Source organism: Peromyscus leucopus, chromosome 3 (assembly GCF_004664715.2).
Source record: "Peromyscus leucopus breed LL Stock chromosome 3, UCI_PerLeu_2.1, whole genome shotgun sequence".
NCBI classification, from domain to species: domain Eukaryota; kingdom Metazoa; phylum Chordata; class Mammalia; order Rodentia; family Cricetidae; genus Peromyscus; species Peromyscus leucopus.
In genome coordinates this window covers 23,659,162-23,681,603 of record NC_051065.1, presented here as the reverse complement: position 1 = coordinate 23,681,603, position 22,442 = coordinate 23,659,162, and the positions used below count along the sequence as shown (strand labels likewise).

General features: G+C 38.2%; 1 protein-coding gene across 7 annotated transcripts in view; it reads left to right on the top strand.

The window, feature by feature from the left end:
- The window catches only part of Ankib1 (ankyrin repeat and IBR domain containing 1), a 115,373-nt gene that overhangs the window by 17,108 nt on the left and 75,823 nt on the right, over positions 1-22,442 (top strand). For 6 of the 7 annotated variants that reach the window (XM_028862776.2, XM_028862770.2, XM_028862761.2 and 3 more), the window contains exons 2-3: positions 11,340-11,608; positions 14,105-14,405. In XM_028862776.2, coding sequence (XP_028718609.1) covers positions 11,421-11,608; positions 14,105-14,405 — 489 coding nt within the window. In that variant the 5' untranslated portion in view covers positions 11,340-11,420. Of the gene's footprint in view, positions 1-11,339; positions 11,609-14,104; positions 14,406-22,442 lie in introns of those variants that run through there. The other variant, XM_028862779.2, reaches the window with a different exon arrangement.

Below are 22,442 nucleotides of genomic sequence, written 5' to 3'. Positions count from 1 at the left end.
GGGTCCTCGGGAAGAGCCACCAGTGCTCTTAACCACTGAGCCTCTCTCCAGCCCCATATTACATTGTTTTTTAATAAGCAGTTTAGGCACCCTGAACCACTGTAATGAAGAAATGATTGGACATTCTGAAATCCAACAAACGCAATACCAGCACAGGGCTTGTGGCTGACCTCTTAAAGATAGCTGTCCCAAATTTGCTGTGTCAGCTTTTCCCGTATAATACAGTACTATGTCCTTAGACAAATAAGGCTGAAATTATTATGTCAACTCAATTCAACCTAATAAATTCTCTTAGGTTGAGCAGAGCACTGAATAAGAGAAAAGGTTCTTTTGAGTGAGGTGTTTTGCACTCTGACACAGTGTAATACTAGATTTCTCCTAGAACAGTAATAATTTTAAGACTATTTTACAGTGGAGAACACAATAGAGCTAGTAAGATTTATTGATTTTGAAGGGTTGGATGGGTGCTAGAGAAATTGCTCAGCAGTTAAGAGCACTGGCAGCTCATTCATAGAAACCCCCTGGGTTGGATCCCTGCACCCAGTGGCAGCTCAGAACCATCCATAACTACAGTTCTGGAGGTTGGGACATTCTTCTGCTCTCTGTGGAAATTGCATGTAAGAGGTGCACAGACACACAAGGTAGCTAAAACACCCATACACATAAAATAATAATGAATACAACCTGAGTGCTGGGATTAAAGGTGTGGGCCACCACTGCTGGGCTGCACTTATTTTAAAATTAAAAACAATATAATATTTAAAAATATGAAAACATTGCTGAATCATCAGAAATGCTAAAATTACCAAAATCAAATTCTTTGCTGATAGCACCAGATAGCATTAGAGCCTGAAATATTAGTCAGTATATTTAGTTCCAAATTCAGAGTTTGAAAAATAATCAACAAGGAAGATAAAATAGAACAAGCAATATTGGAGTATCTGAAAAATCAATTTACAAAGGCTAAGTACTACTTTAGAAAAATTTCCATTTCTGAATTTGCTTATGAGCTAGGCTGTGATCCTTTGAGACAATTGTGTATGAGTAGGGATGGAAAGAGGGTTGTCTCTTACAGCACTTGTATCCCAGGCTTGCAGTTTCCCCCTTGTGGACAGCATGCCATTTTCCCATTTGGCAAAGAGCATCAGTCAGCTGCTGCTTTTCCCAGCATTTTAATTTCTCCCTTTTCTAACCATATCCTTTACACACTATGAAAGCTATGTTGGTCCAAAAGGTGCCCTGAAAGAGCCAGGATACATTAGATTATCTCCTTTTCCTGATTACTGAAAAGATTTAAGGACTAAAGATAATCAGTTTTTTAATTATTACTCTGATAATACTGTTGTGTTTGTGTAGCCATTTTATTTCAAATGCTACCATAATATGACGCGAACAGCAAAGTTAATTTGAGTTCTATAGTGTATATTACAGGGAGGTTACTTTCTTCTTTAAAAGACTTCCTAGTTCATTTTCATAATACTTTCTAAAGACTGAGAAATTTTACTGTACACTTTTTGGAACACATGAACTTCTAGGAAGCTAATAAGGATGAAGCTACACTCGATTCCAACCTAGTAAGCAGTCGGCAAGCTAAGCTCCAGCCTTTGCTTTTAGCATTATTTCTCATTCAGACTTTCTTGCTCACTGCTCCTCCCTTCTGCTTACCAACTCTGTCCCTTTCACTTAGTACTTCTTTGTGCAGATACATAGGAGAGAACTATAGAAAAGTAATGAAATTGAATACAATTGAAAAAGAAGTTCCTTTTAACAGTCAGATACCCAGTGAGTAGCAAAGCCTAGACTACCTATTGTACATAATTTTGATAGAGAACACAGAGGTGGTGTTTTTTTTTAAGGTTTCATTTTCTTTTTTTCTTTTCTTTTCTTTTTTAAAGAGAATGAGTACTAACTTCTTTGAAAGCAGCAACTAACAAACAGTTGCTGGAAAATGCTGATAATAGAAAAATCACCAAGTATCTACTGTGTGTCAGACATTAAAATAAGCACTCTGGGAGATGGAGAGGATGGCTCAGTAGTTAAGAGTACTTTGTGCTCTTAGGGAACCTGAGTTCAGTTCTCCATGTCCACATGGCAGCTCACAATCATCTGTCCCTCCAGTCCCAGGAGACACCCTGTTCTGGCTCTGCGGGCACCAGGCATGCACATGGTGCGCAGACACACATGCAGGCAAAGGGACACTGCCTTTGTAGTCCTGAGCACCCCGGAGCGTGATGTTGTCCTTCCTGTCATGGTGGTTAGGAAATTGAGGTGCAGAGAAAGTCATTTATAACAGAATTAGAAATGTCCTTTTCTGTGCTTTTTGCACCAAACCAGGTATCAATCGGCAAACTGTGGTCCACTGTCCACATTCTGCTTGCCTGTTTTTATGTTTTTGATATGGGTTGTCTTCATTTTGGCTGTGATGGAATGCTGTGACCAAAAGCAGTTTGGGGAAGAAGGCTTGCATACCCTGAGTCACAGTTCACAGTGGGAAGTCAAGACAGGAACTCAAACTGAGCAGGAACCCAGAGGCAGAGGCCAGCCCAGTCTGGAGGGTCCCACCCACAGTGGGCCTGCCCTCCCACATTGATGACTAGTTAAGAACCTACCTGTGATCTTATGGAGGCATTTTTTCATTTGACATAAAACTAGCCAGTACATGGGGGTCTCATAAATTTCTACTGGCAACTTTTAGTTCTGGAATTATAGGCATGTGCCACTGTGCTCAGCCTCAGCCAGTTTTATAAAGTTTTATTAGAACACAACTATGTCCATTTTTAAAAGGTCTTTCTCGTGACTTTGAAACAATAACACAACAGTCGAGAGTTGTAACAGATATATGGCTCCAAACCCACATTTATTCCCCTTTGCAGAAACAAAATGTACTGATCCCTACATTAAAGCCATATAAAGTGGATTTCCTATAATCTAACAAACCAAAGTATTAAACAACAATAAGCCATGAATGTTTAAGAGCTAGTAGCGTTCAGTTTAGAAGAAAAGTCTTAGACGACTTAAATGCCTATAATTCTGCTATAGCTCATTTTTAAAAAAGCAATGTGTATAAGTATCTCAGTTTTCTGTTAAAGAAATGTACAAATATCTTGTTTTAGTTCCGGTGAATACAGGTTAACATTTCAGTGGTCTAGATGTGACATTTCAACTATACCTTTACTTGTGGTGATTGGTGTTTGCATTCCAGCAGAGTTCTTTGTTTATAAAAGATACAGCATAGCTTAAAATTTTGAAATTTGTTAAAGTAGTAAGTTTCAACTCAAGAGTTGCCTGCTGGGGCTGGAGAGATGTCTCTGCAGTTATAAGCACTGGCTGCTCTTCTGTAAGACCTCGGTTTGATTCTCAGCACCCACATGGCAGCTCACAGCCATGGGTAACTCCAGTTCCTGGAGATCTCATGACCTCTTCTGGCCTCCAGACACAGACACAGGCAAAATATCAATACACTTAATTTTTTTTCTAAGTTGCATATTGAAAAGTTAGAGATGTATAGGGAACAGATACAAACTACTCAGTAGACTTTTTTTTTTTTTTTGCCATTTTTCGGTCATATTGTCTAAGAGGCTTTCTTTTTAAAAAAATTTAGATTTTACTTACATAGGTGGGTGTAAGTATGCCATGGCATATGTGTGAGGTTAGAAGACAGCATTCGAGAAACAGTCAGTTCTCTCTTTCCACCAGGTGGGGCCTGGAGATTAAACTCAGGCCCTTTAGGCTTGGCAGCAGTCACCTTTATCACTGAGTCATCTCACTGGTCCTGAAGGCTTCCTTAGTAGTCAGATTCAAATTACTTCTTTGAAGTCAGTTTTGAAGCCAACTATATCAATTTCATGTTGCTCTAGTATTTTGAAATAGCACTTTATGTTGTTGTTCCCAAAATCTTACTAATTTTAGGTTTATGTGTCTCTTGCCTGCATGTATGTCTGTGTGCCATGTATGTACAATGTCTGTGGAGGCCAGCAGAAGCTGCTGCAACCTCTGGAAGTAGAATTATGGATGGTTGTTAGCAGCCAGTGAGTGCTGAGAACTGAACCCAGACCTTTGCAAAAGCAGCCAGTGCTCTTAACTGCTGAGATATCTTTCTAGCCCCCATCCCTAAAATTCTCACACACTTTCCCAAATAGCAGTTCTCCAGTATTTGACAACTTAGATTGTTTTTGGCTTTTTTGAGACAGGGACTAATTAATATAATCAACTCTAACTATCCCAGAATTCACTGTCTAGACCAGGCTGTCCTCAAACTTACATAGATCCACTTGCCTCTGTCTCCATACCCAGCCCAACATCTCAACTCTTTTTTAAAATGTTTTTAATTTAAATGGAATTCTATCACTTGCCCCCTCCTTTCCCTCTCTCTATCCCCTCTCAGCTAGCCTTCTTTGAACGCTACCCTACTCTCAAGTTGATATCCTCTTTTTCTTTGGTTATTATTGTTACACACATGTGTATGTATCTGCATGTACAAATACCCACACACAACCTGCTGAGTCTATTTGTGTGTGTGTGTGTGTGTGTGTGTGTGTGTGTGTTTGAGTGTCTGAGCTGATCGTTCTGCATTGGATAGCCAATAATGGGGCTCATTCCTGGGAGAGGCTAATTCTTCTCCTAGCAGCCATTGGTCTAGAGTTTGTTTGTTTTTTTTTTTTTTTTTTTTAAGGGGTGGGACCCTAACAGAAAATTCCCTTCCATGTAAACATGCCCATTGATATTGTCATTATTCCTGCCTTGTTTATGCAGCCATTTCTAGAGAGAAGTTCTCACAGCTGACTTCCTGGTATTCTGGCTCTTACACTCTTTCTGCTCCTTCTTCCAAGGTGTTCTCTAATATGTAGATGAAGGAGCTGTAATGTAGATGTACCCCTAGCATCTGTTGATCCCTGTCTTCTGTCAAGTTGTTCCTTCTCTATTATGGTCTCCATTTGCTCTAAAAGAGTCTCTACAGAGGGTGGGTAGATACAATTGTTCAGGAAAGGGGACTCTAAAAAGAAAAAAAGAGAAGGAGAAAATATCAGAACGTGTAGTAAATAAAACTTATTTTAACTTAAAAATTCATGGTCTTTTTTAACATTGGTGTTGGAGCAACTAGCACCTCATTAAATGACCAGCCTTGTCTGACATCAATATGAACTGTGACAGTAGTAAATACTTTTTGGAAAGGATTAATTTTTATTACTGTTTATACTTAAGTATATACGTATATGTCTTTGTGTGAGTATGTACTGTGAGTGTGGGTGCCTGTGGAGGCCAGAAGAGGGGTCAGATACCTTGGAGCAGAGTTGCAGATGGTTGTGAGCCATTTGATGTAGGTGCCTGAGCCATACTCAGGTCCTCTGCAAGAGCAGTGAGTGCTCTTAACTGCAAGCCATCTCTACAGCACCTAAACATGTATTCTTATTTTTATTTGTGTATATGTGTGTTTCTGTATGTGTGTGCTGTGCACATGTGGGTGCTTGAGACGCCTAGAAGAGGGGTCCCTTGTTGCTGGAGTTACATGTAACTGTAATTCAGATCCTCTGGAAGAGCAGCAAGTGCTCTTAAATACTTTCAATGAAGAATTTCAACATACTTTTTGGAAATCTACTATAGAAAGTAAATAGTCATGTAAAATAATGTTAAAAAGTTTTATGACTAAATACAAATGGGAAAGATTTAACTGTATGTCATTCTGTTTCTATGATTTTAAGAATTAATAATATTTTATGCTACTAATAACAGTTTCCATGTAGAGAAATAGCATGTACATGAAGAGAGATTATGTTGTATTGATTGTTTTTATGAAGTATAGAGCTTTACATACTTTGTCAGGTTTAATCTTTAAAATGGCATTCTGCAGTTAATAATATATTCTAGATGAGAAAATCAAGGTTCTTAGTTACAATCTTGTCAATTACAAACTAGTTCTATTTTTAAAACTTTCAATTCACTATACCATAGAGCATCAGTTAGTCTGTATAAAAAGTGTATATGACCAAACTAAAGTAAAGCCGGTGTCAGGAAGAATTGAAAGGGTATATATAGGTATATGCAAGTGACTGTACCATTTCACAACATTCCCCAAAGAACATGGACCAACATCTGTATATACTTTCTTCCTATTTCCCGGTTTTCCAGCATTGCCTGCCTTTTCCATTTTATAATCTAAGGCATGGCATTTAGTTGTCATGCACACTTAGTCTCCACTAATCTGTAAACGGTTGTACAGTTTTCTCACCTCATTGATCTTAACACTTTTGAAGAGTAATGTCTCAATTCTCGTTTCTCTATCTTCTCATTTAAATGGGTATTAAGCATCTTTGGATGAAAATATTATAGAACATAGGAAATCTTTTTGTATATCAAGTCAAATTACATCATGTTATTATGTTACAGGAGGTGTTAGCCTGGATCATTGTAAGTTTACTTTATTCACTTAGTATTATCAGTATTAGGGACATTATTTGAATATGTGCTAACATCTTTCTCCTCAATCATCTGCCTACTAATTAAAAAAACAACTATGTTGTTGGTACAGTAAATGAAACGAATGAAACTATTTATAAGTGATAAGTAGACAACCCCCCCAAACTAGGTTTTTCAAATTTCTAGGACTAAGAAGTGAATTTAGCAGGTTCACAGGATACAAGGACAATATGCAAATTGAACCATATCTCTGTATGCTAAAAATGAGCGTGGGGGTGTTCATGTAAGTTTGTGTACATAAGCACTCTGGTACACATGCTGCAGGTGTGTGCAGAAGCCAGAGTTTGATGTTGGATGTCTGTCTTGATGCTCTCTACTCAGTTTTCTGAGATACAGTCTCACTGAACTGGAGCTCATTGATTCAGTGAGGCTTGTCAGCCAGTGTACTCCAGGAATCGGCTCTGCCTCCCAGAAAGCTAGAGTTGCGTATGTGCCCGTCTAACTTTTACATGTATCCTAGGGAGCCTTGTTCAGCGGGCACGTTACCTGCCGAGCCATTTCCCTATCCCCTGAGCATTTGATTTTTATTAAAGTGCCATTTATAATAGCACCATCAAAAGACTTGTACTCGCCGGGCGGTGGTGGCGCACGCCTTTAATCCCAGCACTCGGGAGGCAGAGGCAGGCGGATCTCTGTGAGTTCGAGGCCAGCCTGGTCTCCAAAGCGAGTTCCAGGAAAGGCGCAAAGCTACACAGAGAAACCCTGTCTCGAAAAACCAAAAAAAAAAAAAAAAAAGGCTTGTACTCTACATCCAATTTATACATTTATGTAATATTACATGTTACATAGAAAATATTCCTTGAAGGTTTTGATTCAAACAAAGAATGAACAGTTGCTTTGGGTAACTGCAGCTGTGCCTGTGAAAAAGAGCAGGGACATGGTTGGCAGAGTTCTCGGCAAGACTTCTGAGGAGAATCTGAATGGCATGAACGAAACTCTTATGTGACGTGCTTCTGCACACTTCCAGGTTTATTGATCAGATTTTAAAAATGAAACAGTCCTGAAAATAACAAAGCCGCAAAAGGCTTCTTGATGCCATTATGCCTTTCAGCATGAGTAACAGTAATATTTAATGCACATTCAGAGTATTATTGATTTTTTTAAAAGTCATCTTGTAACTATTTAAAGTACTCCCAAGATATATTTGATGTAAATTATTGTTCCTGTAGATCATTTTGCTAAAGTAATATTTTTATATAAATCAAAGAAATATGTTGTTAATCTTGTATACATTATGGAAAAGTTTGTAACTAAGCAGCATTGCATCAGAGGAGTGAATACCAAAACACCTGAAAGTTTTCATATTCTTAAGAGAGGTACTTCACAACCTACAGGATATCCTTTATATTTATGTAGATAAAAGCATACAGTATGCTGAGTGGAGTTCTTACTAAGAATAATGTCAACCAGGCATAGTGACACACCTGTCCTCTCAGCACTCTGGAGATGGAGCAGAGTCAGGAAGGTCACTAAGTCAAAGCCAGCTTAGGTGTCTTAGTGAGATGCTATCTCAGAGCACAATAACAAAAACGTTAAATTGTTAAATGCTTAGAGCCATACACAACAAAACATTCTTTTACTGAGAACGAATACTTTACTCTGCACGCTGTTAAGCAAAAGAGTAAACTAAAATCTAGACTGTCCCTGAACAATCTCAGAAGACTCTATAATACACTGTGAGAAGTATAGCATGTGGGAGAGAAGATTTGCTTCTTCCACAGATGAGACCATGAAGTAGTATGTCGGACTAAAATTTCAGCAGCTCTTTTTGTGACTTGTGTGGTCAAATTAATGTATTAATATTTATGTACATACAAATACATGTAGACATATAAAGTAGTTATTTAACAGTGGTAATCTTCAGGTAAATAGGCTGGGTTTTCTTTGTGGTTCTTCTAAATTAAGGGTCTCATGTTCCACAGGCTGGTCTCTGCTTCACTATGCAGCCTAGTGTGACCTTGAACTCCAGAGTCTCCTCCACCTCCCAGGGTATTACATGTGCATGTCGCCACACTTGGTGTATGTGGGGCTGGGAATCAAACCTGTGACTTCATGCAAGATTCACAAGCATTCTACCAGCTGAACTACATTCTTAGACCCTGAGTTTTGTTTTTGCTTAGGGGAAGTCAATATTCATATTTTTAAAAATTGCTATGAATATATTTGTATACTTAAAACTTTATAAACCAGTAACAGAAATGTCAATAAACAATTGATTTGTGGCCTTGTTGAGGATAATGGTGAACCATTATGGACTTCTGTAGTAAGCACATAATTCCTGTCTCTAAAACAGGTTTGGTGATTTCTTACCCTGATAGTTAGTTGGAAGGAGCTTTTAAAACATTGATGTCTGCATATTGAAATCACCCAAGGAGCTTTAAACATCATGCCTAGGTACTAGGTACAACACCTGGACACTTTTCCTGGAATTTAATCCAACACCTGGACACGTTTCCTGAAATTTAATCAATCCAATAGGATTGTTTGAAGTTCTCTAGGCTACTAGGATATATCGCCACATTTGAGAGCCACTATTTAATAAGAAACTTAAAGGTTTTTCCATCATTCAAGTTGTTCTTTTTGAAATTGTTACTGCCTTGTAAAAAAATTCATTGTATAACATGAATATTATTTTTCAAGTGTTTTTTTTTTTTAAAGCTTTGCTTGGGTAGCCAACCTGTCATTGAATAGAAAGGGTAACGTTCAGTCTATTAGATTAGACTTTAAGTTCCTTATCTGTCCCAGCTTGTTTTCATTCTTATCGCCTGTTACTCAGTGCTAGCGTCTAAATGCAATGCATCCTTACCAGCTCTTCCAGAGCACTCCTTTTTCATATCTGCTTTTGTTTATGCTGTCTCCTTTGTTGCTAATGTTGATGAGTACAGTTCTGTTACTGTGATGAAATACCTGAGAGGGGAGGGAGGGCTTCCTTTTGCTCAGTTTCAGGGGGTTTAGGCCCCAAAGCATCAGGGCCTGTGATGGCACACTACATCGTGGTGGGAGTATGTAGTGGAGGAATTCTGTTTAACTCAAGGTCACAGGGAAGCGCAGAGTGAAGAAGGGACTAGGTCTCCTACAGCCATGTTCCTCAGTGTCACAGTTCACTCCTGATGGTTTCACAGACAAAATGGGTCTTTGGGGGACAGTCACATCACAGCAATAGGAATTTAACGATAGATACAGAAAGGATACTTAGAACTTTCTAGCATTGAACCATTAAACAAGGTCTGGTGTGGATACTTGACATAAACTTTCTCTCATGATCTTTATACCCGTGTCTGCAAAATAGTCATTTTCCTTACTGTGCAGATGGGAACTTGACATTTTCAGGGGATAATTAACTTGCTTAAAAGTAGTCTCAGCAAATGTGACATTTCACATTTCAGATATATTTATTATTTATTTATTTATTTATTTATTTATTTATTTATTTATCTATTTTGCTTTCCTTTCCCCCACCTCCCATTGCCCATTTGGTCATCATGACTTCTTCCCACATGTAGTGTGCACAGACATTTAATGTTTTCAGCCTTGCTTTGAATCCTTTGTAGAGGAAAATTTAATGACTTTAAAAGATAGGATAATCATTATCTACATTTACTGTGTCTGATCAGTATCAATAAGCTGTATAGTTTTACATGTATTTATATTTTAAGTCTTTTTCTGTTAAGTACTTAGCAGTTTTATTTTTCCTGAACTGTAGTTCTTAATTGAAGAAAACTTTTTGTTCTTTTCTTAATACTGCACAAATTGACTTAGTAATACCTTCATATAATTAACTGGGCTGTGTTTCTAGTTGGGGTTTTCTAAAGGAACAGAACTGACAGAATAGCATGCACTTGTGTGCTATTCTGTGTGCGTGCATGCGCGTGTTTGTGGAGGGGTGCTTATTAGAGTGGCTTACAGGCTGTAATCCTAGTAGCTCAACAATAGCTTATCTTTTGACCAGAAGGTCAAGAGTTCATTAGTTATTCAGTCAGTGAGCCTGGATGTCTCAGTAGTTCCAATCTGGAGCTGGCGTGGAGAGCTGCTGTCTTACGTCTCCATTAGAATTCTGAAGAAGTAGGTTCTAATGCCAGCAGATGAATGCCTCAGCAACAGAAAGATGGACTTGCCAGCAAGAGTGAGGGAGAAGACAAAAAGCAAAAGCTTTCTTCTTCCTTGTGCTTTTATGTGAGCTGATGGCAGAAGGTGCAGCCCAGAGTTAAGGTGCATCTGCTCATCTCAAGTGATTCCAGTCAAGAAAATTCTTGCTGGGCGGTGGTGGCGCACGCCTTTAATCCCAGCACTCGGGAGGCAGAGGCGGGTGGATCTCTGTGAGTTTCGAGGCCAGCCTGGGCTACCAAGTGAGTTCCAGGAAAGGTGCAAAGCTACACAGAGAAACCCTGTCTTGAAAAACCAAAAAAAAAAAAAAAAAAGAAAGAAAGAAAGAAAGAAAGAAAGAAAGAAAGAAAGAAAAAAGAAAAAGAAAATTCTCCACAGGTGTGCCCAGCTGCTTGGGTTTTAGTTGATTCTTGATGTCATCAGGTTTCCAACCAAGATTAGCCCTCATGGAGTATAAGTGTATTCAACCATAAAAGTCAGTGCAATTGATTTTCTCCTGTGAAGAGAAAAGTTTCTATATGTAGACAACTTTTCTAGATAAAGTGCAGCTGTACAGCCTTATAATCTTGGTATGGTAAAATGTTAAAATTTAACTAGAAGTTAATTTGACCAATGTTAAAAATATGACAAATTTGGCAACATGTAATATTTTTTCCCTTCATCTATTTCCCAGATATTATTAATATTTGTAATTGTCTCTTTAGGATACTGCTTTGTAATTACTTTGTTACAATCTAATTTGATAACTTTTCCTTCATTAGAATATACAACATGTTGTAGAAGTATTCAAGAAGTGGCTGAAGGAAGAAAGTGCCACTGCCTATCAGAAAATAAAACAAAACATGGGAAATACAACCACCAAATTCCGCAAAGCACTCATCAATGGTGATGAAAACCTGGCTTGCCAAATATATGAAAATAATCCTCAGCTAAAAGAATCCCTTGATCCAAATACATCTTATGGAGAGCCCTATCAGCACAACACTCCATTACACTATGCTGCTAGACATGGAATGAACAGAATATTAGGGTAAGTGTTACTTTAAGCCCATTGATAAGTAATCAGTGGAAAGGAAAATATTTGTGATCTTTGAAAATGAATACTGGCATAGATCTGTGTTATGTGATACTATTCTGGGTTAAGTTTTCTAAAAACTGAGAGTACTCACATAATTTCGTATGATTGTGATTTAGTATGATCTTTATTGTTTCTGGATCAAACCAAAAGTTCTAATAGTGAAGGTAGCTCACACATACTTGTTGCTTTGAATGTATTTTTATCCAGAGTGTGATGTAGAAAATAGACAGATTAGACTACAGAGGAAAGTTGAATAATCTCAAGGTAAGAGTGGGCAATAGCCAAAGGGACCATTGCAGAGCAGTGTATTGTCTCAAGGGTGAAAGTGGTTAAAGAGATTAAGAATAATTCAGAGACATTTAGCATTAGAAGTGAAAGACTATCAACAGCACACTAGGGACGAGCCCTTCCTCATTATCATAAATTTATAAAACTAAGAACTGAAACGACAGAACTCTGATTACTGGAATTGAGATTTGAGTCATAGCTTAGCTCTGGGTTATAGGTATGATATCCTGAACTTCCTGGAAGGTCATTAATAGATAACTGTCTAAACATAAAATTATTAGCTAGCTGGAGGCTTTCTGTTTAAAAAGAAAACAAAAAAAGTGACACGTTAGTGTCCCCTCACCTAAGAATCAACCCAAAAGAAAATCCCTCTCAGGAAAATCTGTCTGTTGTAGAGACTTAAGAAATAATACAAAAGTTGCCTGAATTATAGAACAGACAAAGTGACCTCTTTGGTCATTGTTCACACTCACCCCTTACGAGTGTACACTGTTTTGCAATGGCCCCTTTGGACCACTAACTGCCAACAAACCCTCTGGGAGGGAAGGAGCCTCATAGGCTCTTCCCCTACCTGTGATAAAATACTGAATGACCCAGTCTTGTTCAAGTCCTGTGCAGATCGGCACAGCTTTCATGAGGTGAGGAGTGAGTACAGTAGTTGCTATGTCATGTCCAGAAAACATGTTTTTGCTGCACATCTCCCTGTCCTCTAGCTCTTGCATTCTTTCCACCCCTTCTTCTGCAGCGTTCCCTGAGTCTTAGAAGGGGTGGTACATATCCCAGCTAAGGATGAGCATTCTGTTGTCACATGTTTGGCCAGTTACGGTTTCTTCAGTTGTTGATGCCCACTGCAATACAGCACTAGTCTCAAATGGTGAATGAGAGCTGAGGCCTTAGGCTGACATTTTCTCAAAAACTAATTAAATCTTTCAAGTAAAACAACTGCTGGTCTTTGATGCTTATGATAAAATTTGATCTTTCAAATGAATGCTAAAATTTTGAAAGACTCATTCTTTATATTCAACTTGGCAATTTCCAAGTTCTTATATTCTAATAAAATTGATAGTGATAAAAACCAATGTAATTTATTATATAATAAAGATAACATAGAAGGTCTCTGTAACTCAGTGAATCAGTATATTTCACATTGGTTTATAATTATTTAAAGTTCTGCACTGATTATAAAATTTTAAATGTAGCTTAGACCATTAGATATTTAATTAACACTACAAAAAGTTCACTCATACAGTTTTTAACTAATGTTTAATAATCTGCCACTTGTTAGATTTTTGGTGCGTTATCAAATATTAGCATTCAATCATTTAAAAAGGCAATTTAAAATTACTTTTCTATTTTTTAAACTATTTAAAGTCCAGATTTTGTTCATATACTAAACTCCAACCAACATATGTTAAGACAGACTGAGTCCTTTGAAAAACTCATCTGAGTGTTGGAGAAGCTAAAGGAGGAGTGGACAAAAGCCCCACCCCTAATCCAGAAGCAATCTCTATTGATAACCACTTGTGAATGAAAACTTAGTTTCCTTCAAGTGAGTCTCACCAGGGAAATAAACTATTCTTCAGGGCAGGCTGCATGCCAGCAGTAGATACCAACAAAAGAATAAACTCAGTGCCATCGTTGGAGGTTCCTTGACTCATAATGCCATGTTAGGGCTTCTCCTTTATGTTTTGATTCTTTTATTTTTATTAATTTTTTAAAAGTACCCTTTTGCATTGGGACATCCTCTACCCTCCTCCTTTTTTCTCCTTTTTTATTTTCTTTCCCTTTCCCTCCCCTCTATTTTATTCTCATACACTGTTTAGACACTAAAGTTTATTTTTCTTGTGTATGTGTATGAGTCGTGCACATGAGTGCACCCAGACATGTGCCCCAACTCGTCGCGGAGGTCAGAGGACAACTTTGAAGAGTCAGTTCTGTCCTTTTACCATGAGTTCTGTGCCCGTAACTCAGATTGCCACGCTTGTGTGGCAAGCTCTCTACCTTCTCAGTCATTTCACTGACTCCCAGTCTTCTTAACTGAGTGATACTTCAATGGAAATTGGATTTTTAGCTCTGAAGTAGACCTTACCTTTAAAATTGTTATCTTCTTTGTATTTTTAGGTAGGAAAAAGTTGTTTTTATCCTTCCTTTCCATTTTAGGACTTTTCTTTTTGGTAGAGATGGAAACCCAAATAAACGGAATGTGCATAATGAAACATCTATGCATTTGTTGTGTATGGGATCTCAAATCATGATCTCTGAAGGCACCCTTCATCCTCGCTTAGCACGCCCCATGGAAGATGATTTCAGAAGGGCGGATTGTCTGCAGATGATATTAAGATGGAAAGGAGCAAAACTTGACCAGGGTGAATATGAAAGAGCAGCTATTGATGCTGTTGATAACAAAAAAAACACACCCCTTCACTATGCTGCAGCCTCAGGGATGAAAGCCTGTGTAGAGGTAAAGCCTGGTTTCTTTTCAGTATTTTGTGCTAGAAACTGTGTGTATTGATAATATGTGGTTGTCAGTGTTGGCTTTGTCTTAGCAGTTCTTACCTCTTTATTCATTGTAAAAGAACCAAAGCCCTTTATAAGTAAAGTTATTTCATTGTGTTAGGGAACAACAACAACAACAAAAACCATGCAGCTTGCCAGCCTTTTGGAATACAATGTAATCAAGATCAATAATGTTAACATCTCCTAAGATAACAGTCAGCTAAGTACTGTCATACTGAAAATAATAGGGTTTGGGGTTTGGGGGTGTTTTTTTTCTTTCTTTTTTTTTTTTTTTTTTTGTCTTTTTTGAGGGGTGATTTTTTTAATTGCCAGATTATGAAACTTAACAGATCTTGAATGTAGGGGAAAATGACATGTACGACCTATTGATATATTTTCTTTTCTTGATTTGTTTATCAAATAGGTAACTGCTAATAGATGCATTTGTTATACTCCTTTTTAAAACCTTGTCTTTAAAATACCTTGTTTCTTTTTAATCTGTGTTAAAGTATTCCTGAATACATACTACATTTTGAGATTTTGATTTATAACTATCTTTATATAGTTTTATATATCTTTATAAAGCATCTTACAGCTTAGATTAAAAATCACCCATTTAACCCATAATTTCTTAAAAGACATTGTAACTGTCAGTGTCACAGCTCTGAGGGGAAAGGTATCCTGGCAGTTGGAAGCCAAGGAATACCACAAAATCACACTGTACAACAAACCATACACAAGAGATTTATGGGGAGAGAAAAAAGGAGGTTGCCTCTGCTCAGGAGAGAAGGAACCAAGATCTGCACAGGAGGTGGGCTTTATATAGGGTTTCTTGGGAGGCAGAGCTTTCCAGGGTGGCCTGGGATTGGTGGGATTTTGTAGGCTAATATTGGGGCAAACTCAGGGATTGGTGGGATTCAATAACCTGATTTGGGGGCAAGCCGAGGGATTGGTGGGATTCTGTGGCCTGATCGTGGGGCAAATTCAGGGATTGGTGGGATTCTGTAGTCTCATCATGGGCTTTTTTTTAATGGCCTTTAGAGTAGTCTGGGGCCTGGCCACTTACTTGCCTCTCGAGACTGGACCTCGCACTCAGAGCAAGCAGTCTGGGGGCAGGGCTTGGGGGCAGGGCCTGGCCGCTTGCCCTATAGTAACTCTGTATAGTATCATCACTACTGTTCATAGCACAGTTCATATTTTCTCAGCTACCAACATTCATGTTAATCCATACATAATTGATAGAATTTCTTTATATTGATGTACTTAACTATGAACAGGACGCCTTATAGATTGGATCAGTCTTTTTATTCTAAAATTTGTGTACTTTATTTTAAAAATAATTCTAATAAAATTAAAAATATATATCAACGATTTAATATTTAATGTGTCTTTAGTGTTACACTTTTAAGTTGATATCAGAATTATGAATATATTTTTAAAGATTGTAACCACAATTTCATTAGCATAGGTAAAGATCAACTTTTGTTACTTCTTGTGATCCTGTTTTCTATTACTGCCATTTGTTACTTGTTAATCTTTTAGAAACTTTGTACTTTTGTTTTCTCTGTTTGTATCACCTTTGCCCACTAGTTAGTGAATTATGATCATTAACATGAATCTGTTTCCAAGCAGTGCTTTTGAACATTGACTCAACATGTAAAAAGATGTCCTAGGCCTTGGAGGGAATACATATCAACAGAATTCCTGACTTTTTACACAAGCTTTCCTGAATATTGTTCTGCACTCCCTCCTAGGGAAGAATCTGTTGTGGTGACTCACATGTGTGGGACTCTGTGGTTCTTTAAATGTGTTAAGGTAGAAATAGCTTGTTCTTGTTAGTAGCAATAATGATCTTAGTTTCTGCTTTAATAACTTGCTTCCAATAATTCTCAGTAAGCAGTGTTAAGTAGAGGTCAGTTTTTAGTGTATTTACAATGTTGTGTATATTAAATTGTTGAAAAACTGGGGTGGTAATTTTACCAGTATCTTTTGGTTGTTGTTCACAGAGGGGTATCTTATATAGTATTTGGAAGGTCCGGTGAGTGCCATGATATATGTGTGTTTCTCTTTGCACTGCTTAATCTACCAGCATAACACATCACATGAGCCACTCTGGTTGGTGACTGTTCTGTTTTCTATATTGAGAAAAGCTTGTTGATTTACTGTAAAGCATTCCAAATGAAGCCTTATGAACACCTCACATATATTCCAGCATTTATTGATAAAGTTTAGTGTAATATTTTGCCCACTTAAAGTTTATCACCAATGTCTTAACTATACTCTTGTTCGGCTTTAGGCCCTTACTGACTTTTTTCATGCTTATTGTTAAACTAAAAGTATCTCCGTGGGAAGCATATATTAACTTCTCTACAGAGGCCTTATCTGTTTTCCTAGCATAAGTGCTTAAAAGAAACACATGATAATATGTAGCCTATTATGTAACTAAAGTTCCTAGAATGTCATGTATCTTATAAAATTTACTAGCATGGGTAATTTAAATACTTTCAAACTTCTCTACATTATTGCTTACAGTTTTTATTATAAGAATAATAGGGCTAAGTTCAATTTCTATAATTTTTTAAATATTTTTAATGCTCAGTGGTACTAAGTGTCATATAATGGTATAGGTTGAGTGAATAAATACCACCAGATATTTATTTTTCATAAAACTATGAAATTATCTAGTGATGGAAGGGGCAGAGATGTTTATTATTGGTCTTGCCTATGGGACTTTAACTTTTAGGGGATCATATTTATGGAAGCATTTCTTCTCTAGTTGTTAGTTTTGGTTCTCTTCTTTACATGTGTCAGTTTTCTCATTGCTTTGACAAAAGCAGCTTAGGACACAGTGTGAGGTTGCAGTTAACCACAGCAGAAAAGCATGATAGGGTGAGTGGCTCTGACTATGGAGGAGAGGGTCCATCTGGGACTTCTTCTTTAAGGAAAGACCAGGGGGCAGAAAGCAGACAGAAGTAGGACCAGGCTGTAACATTTGAGAACTCACTAGCTTACTCTCCTGATTCTTGCTAGTGCTTTCTTAATCAACTGTTTCTCTGTAAAACAAAACAGCAACAACAACAAAAAACAAAACCCACATAAAATTCGAAGATCTTCAGGCCTACTCCAGTGACCCATCTCCTACAGTGAAACTCTACTCCCTAAAGGTTCCACATTCTTCCAGAACAGTACTATTAGTTGAGAACCAAGAATTCAAACACCTGTTTCATATTCAAGGTATATTTCACATTCAAACCACAACAGTATGTTTATTTAAGAGTAGAATTTAGAGAGTTATCTGGGGCTGGAGAGATGGCTCAGTGGTTATGAGCACTTGTTACTTCTGGCAAGGACTCTGGGTTCAGTCCCCAGCACCCACATGGTGGCTCACAACCAGCCCTATTTCCAGATCCAGGGGATCCAACACCCTCTTCTGAACTCCAGGCACTCACATGGTTCATAGGCATACATGCAGGCAAAATACTCATAAACAAATAAAAAAAATTAGAAAATTATTATTTGACAGTTTCCTCTGCATTTAATCATTTGCAGTTTCCTTATAGTTCCTGTTTTCTGTTTGTTTGCTTGCTTACTTTTGAAATTAGAGTCTGTTAATGTAGCTCTGACTGTCCTGGAACTCACTATGTAGACCACGCTGTCTTCGAAATCACAGAGTTCCACCTGCCACCTGAGTGCTGGGGTTAAAGGTGAGCATCACCATACCCAGTTACGGCTCATCATTTTGAGCCATAGAAATGAAATGCTTATATCAGTACTCCTTCCTATTCTGTGTTCCATAAGTGCGTGCACACACATATATACTCATACTCATGCATAGCATGAAAAATACAACCCCTTAATTATGTTGTTTTTAGAACCTTAAGGTATCAAGGTATTAAAGGCTTTGCACAGAATTGCACCTGTGTCTGTCTCTGCTGCCTTGACTGACTCCTTTGAAGTCTCCCTATGCTTCTGTGTTGCTTCTGCGTTGACTTCCTCTAAGTATATTGTAGCAGTCTCAAATTCAGTATTTCTGAAGCTAGGCTCACTCACGGCTAGTTAATAGCTTGGGTATCTGGTTTCTCCTAATGATGCTGCCATTCTCTGCAAAAGCCTTTTTACCTTGGATTATTCACATATGTTCATTCTCATTCCCCACCTTTCCTATTCCTATAATTATAATGTCTTCATATAACGGAATTATTTGAGTTAATAAGTTCTTTTCTGTTAAAGCATAGATAGTAAATATTTCAGGCAACTTAGCCAGTGAAGCCTACAAGTAACTGTAGATAATATGTTAACATATAAACAAAGAAGCAAAAGCAGTGTTCTGATACATTGTTATTTTGTGAACATTACCAACTCATTTTCTTACAACTTTTATATGTCATGAAATATTCTTCAGGCTATTTAAAGTGTTTAAGATCTATACAAATTCATACAGAAGAGGCAGCTAGCTTGGTTTGGCCCAGCGGCCCCACTTTGTGATAGCCCTCCATGTAATATAAAGAATTGGGAAAAGGAACTGTACCTCAAAAACACACGCACTCCCTCTCTGCCCCCATGGTATGTGTGTATATATAGCATTATTGATATATCACACCCATTTGTTTTAATAACAGAGGACATGAAATATTCTCTGTATGGATGCCCAGTACACAAAAATAAAGCTTCAGTAGTACATAAAACTGGCTGGAATTTAATGTGATAATACTATGATTTTCTTTGTAGCTATTAGTTTATCTTTTCTGCTTTGGAATAGAAATGAACTTTGGTGAAGGGTGATGTCAATTAGCATAATCTAACAAAAACTCCATGACACTTCTCCCCTTTGGTAGACTTCCCCAAGGTAATCATAACCAGTAGGCCACGTTTATTTCTTTGAGTGATTAACCTGTACTAGTGGTTCTGTAAATGGCAAACATGACAGTGGTTTAGTTTTTGAGAGCTTCACACTTGGTGAAAAACATTTTTATAAAAATTAATGTCATGTCACATCTTTCTTACACACTTGACCCTAAATGTTTATTTTGTGTTGTAATTGTAACTGTTTGATCAAATAAAGGGCATGAGAAACCCACACGTGGTAAGTCACAGTTCTCCTTATTGCCACCCACAGAACCTGCTTGACACAGGTTTCACACTTCATTGAAAGCCATAAAAACCATTCACCAATCAGACTGAAGAGTCCACCTAATTATGTTGGTTTTAGCACCTAGAGCTTTTTTACAAAAGAATGTAAGACTCCTCCAGACCAGCATCTAGGTAACTTCCTGTCTGGACTTCAGTCTTCTGATTGTGTTGAACACCTGACCTCCAGATTCCAGAGCATAATCTGTATATGAGATTCTAGGAGTAATTTGGCCTCTTCCTCGGGTGATTATTTTGCATGGCAGATTGAAAAACGCTGTTCAGGTTTCAAGTGTATTCAGATTGAAGAATTTTGTAGGGAAATAAGAGTGACTTAGAAGGAGGGTACAGTAGGCCATATTAAATAGAAGCCACCAAGTGCTAGACATTCAGGGTCAGGACCAGAAATATGAGTTATTCAAAAATTTTAAATGGAGAAGTAGTCTTATGCAAGCAAATATAGATCTATTAGCCTAATGCTTCTTGCCTTGTTACTTCGAAAGGACCCCAGCTAGTATTGATATCAGTCTTCTGAAAACTTACTGGAAATACAGAAACTACAGCTTGATGTCAGACCAGCTGAACCTGAATCTATAGTTTAATGGACTCTTACCTCAGTCACTGTCAAGTGTCCGTCATACTCAGATTAAAGATTGAGAAGCCTCGCTTTGAGCACAGCTGAACTGGCTGGTTGTGTGTCAACTTGACACAAGTTAGAGTCATCAGAGGAAGGAGCCTCAGTTGAGGAAATGCCTCTGTGAGATCCTTTGGAAGGCATTTTCTCAATTAGTGATCAATGGGGGAGGGCCCAGCCTATGGTGGGTGGTGCCGTCCCTGAGCTGCTGGTCCCCTCCATGGCCTCTGCATTGTCACCTCCTTCCGGGATCCTACCTTGTTTGAGTTCCTGTCCTGACTTACTTCGGTGATGAACAGCAATGCTGAAATGTAAGCCACATAAACCCTTTTCTCCCCAACTTGCTCTTTGGTCATAGTGTTTTTGTCACATCAGTAGAAACCCTAAGACAACAGTCCACATTGAAATCACCTGTAGAATTAGTGCCCATTCCAGGTCCATAATGGGACTATCAAGGTTTCCAGATCATTCTTCCATAGTTTGAAAACCCTGTACTGGAACAGTACTTCCTACTGTGACTGCCCAGAGACCTCACACCAGTGCAGTTTAAATCCCTGAAGGTTTAAAATACTCTGTGTGTCTCCATTATGTAGTGGAAAAGTAGAGGAATAAGAGGGCTAAGGTGATATTGGGCAAAGAATACGAAGAGAAGAATTTCCAGGAAAAGAGAGTGGTCAGTCATGTGACATGTTACAGAAAGGTAAAGGAATCAGAGGAATAAGATTAGTAGGTTGGAGTGACGGCTTTGAGGGATGGTATTTCTGTAAAACCATTCAGATAATGATCTGATTGCTGGCAGTAGTTGACTTGTTTTACAGGGAGATATCAACCACAATTTAAGAAATGTGACTGAGAAAGCATGTGTAGTTCTGTGTCACTCATGATAGGGAATTCCATCTGAGAAATGTGTTGTCAGGTGTTTTTGCCATTGTGTGAACATCACCGTGTATGTATACAAACTTGACTGATACATTCTGCTATATTCCTTGTGTGCATAATTATATATGCTGTTGTATGCAATTGGTGAAGAAGTTGGTCTGTTTACACTATCATCATCATGTGAGTTATACATTGCTTTACCACCTTAACAAGGCCACAATGACACTCTCAACCTATGGGTCCTACCCCTTTGGGGACTGGATGGCCCTTTCACAAGGGTCACCTAAGACCATTGGAAAACATACTTACGATTCATAGCAGTAGCAAAATTACAGTTATGAAGTAGCAATGAATATAATTTTATGGTTGGGGTCACCACAATGTGAGAACGGTATTAAAGAACCAAAGGATTTGGAAGGTTGAAAACCACTGCACTTTTTGAGGGATATTTGTACACTGTGTGAACATGTATTGCTATGATTGACGTAATAAAAAGTTGAATGGCCAATACCTAGGCAGGAGGTACAGGCAAGACTTCCAGACAGGGAGAGAACTCTGGGAAGAAGAAAAGCAGAGTTGCCAGCCAGACACGGAGAGGAAGCAGGAGGTACAAGATGGAAGAGAGGTTGCATCATGTGGCAGAATCTAGATCAATATAAATGGGTTAATTTAAGTTATAAGAGCTAGTTGAGACAACCCTAAGTTAAAGGTCAAGCTTTCTTAATAATAAGTTTCTGTGTCGTTATTTGTGAGCTGGTGACCAACAAAAAAGCTTGATACATGCACTAGATGATTGAAATTTTTCAGTATTGCTAAATTTCTCTGGTATTCCTTTGTATTATGCAGACCAAGACATCATTATGATCATCAAGCCTGTAACTGCATTAAGAAAGTAACTGGAAGAAAAGCAGGAGTCCCCAGTGCTAGGAGCTAAGATAGGAAATGAGAATGGAATTGGAGGGAGAGTGGAGTGCTCAGCGTCATTGAGGCTGTAGATGGCCAAAGGGCAATCTTAGCATTAGCAGAGACTTGAGAGGGTACTTGTACTGCATCTTTGTGGTTTGGTGTATGTGCTACTTCCAGTTACTATTGCTGTGATGAAACACCATGACCACCCGATGGTGGTGGTGCACGCCTTAATCCTAGCACTTGGGAGGTAGAGGCAGGCGGAGCCTCGAAAAAACCTGGAAGGAAGTTAAGAAGGGAGGGAAAGAAAGACCATGACCAAAAGCAACTTGGAGAGGAAAAGGTTTATTTCCCACTTACACTTGCAGGCAACAGTCCGTCACTGAGGGGAAGTCAGGCAGGAACCTGGAGACAGGAGCTGATGCAGAGGCCTTGGAGGGTGCTACTTACTGTCTT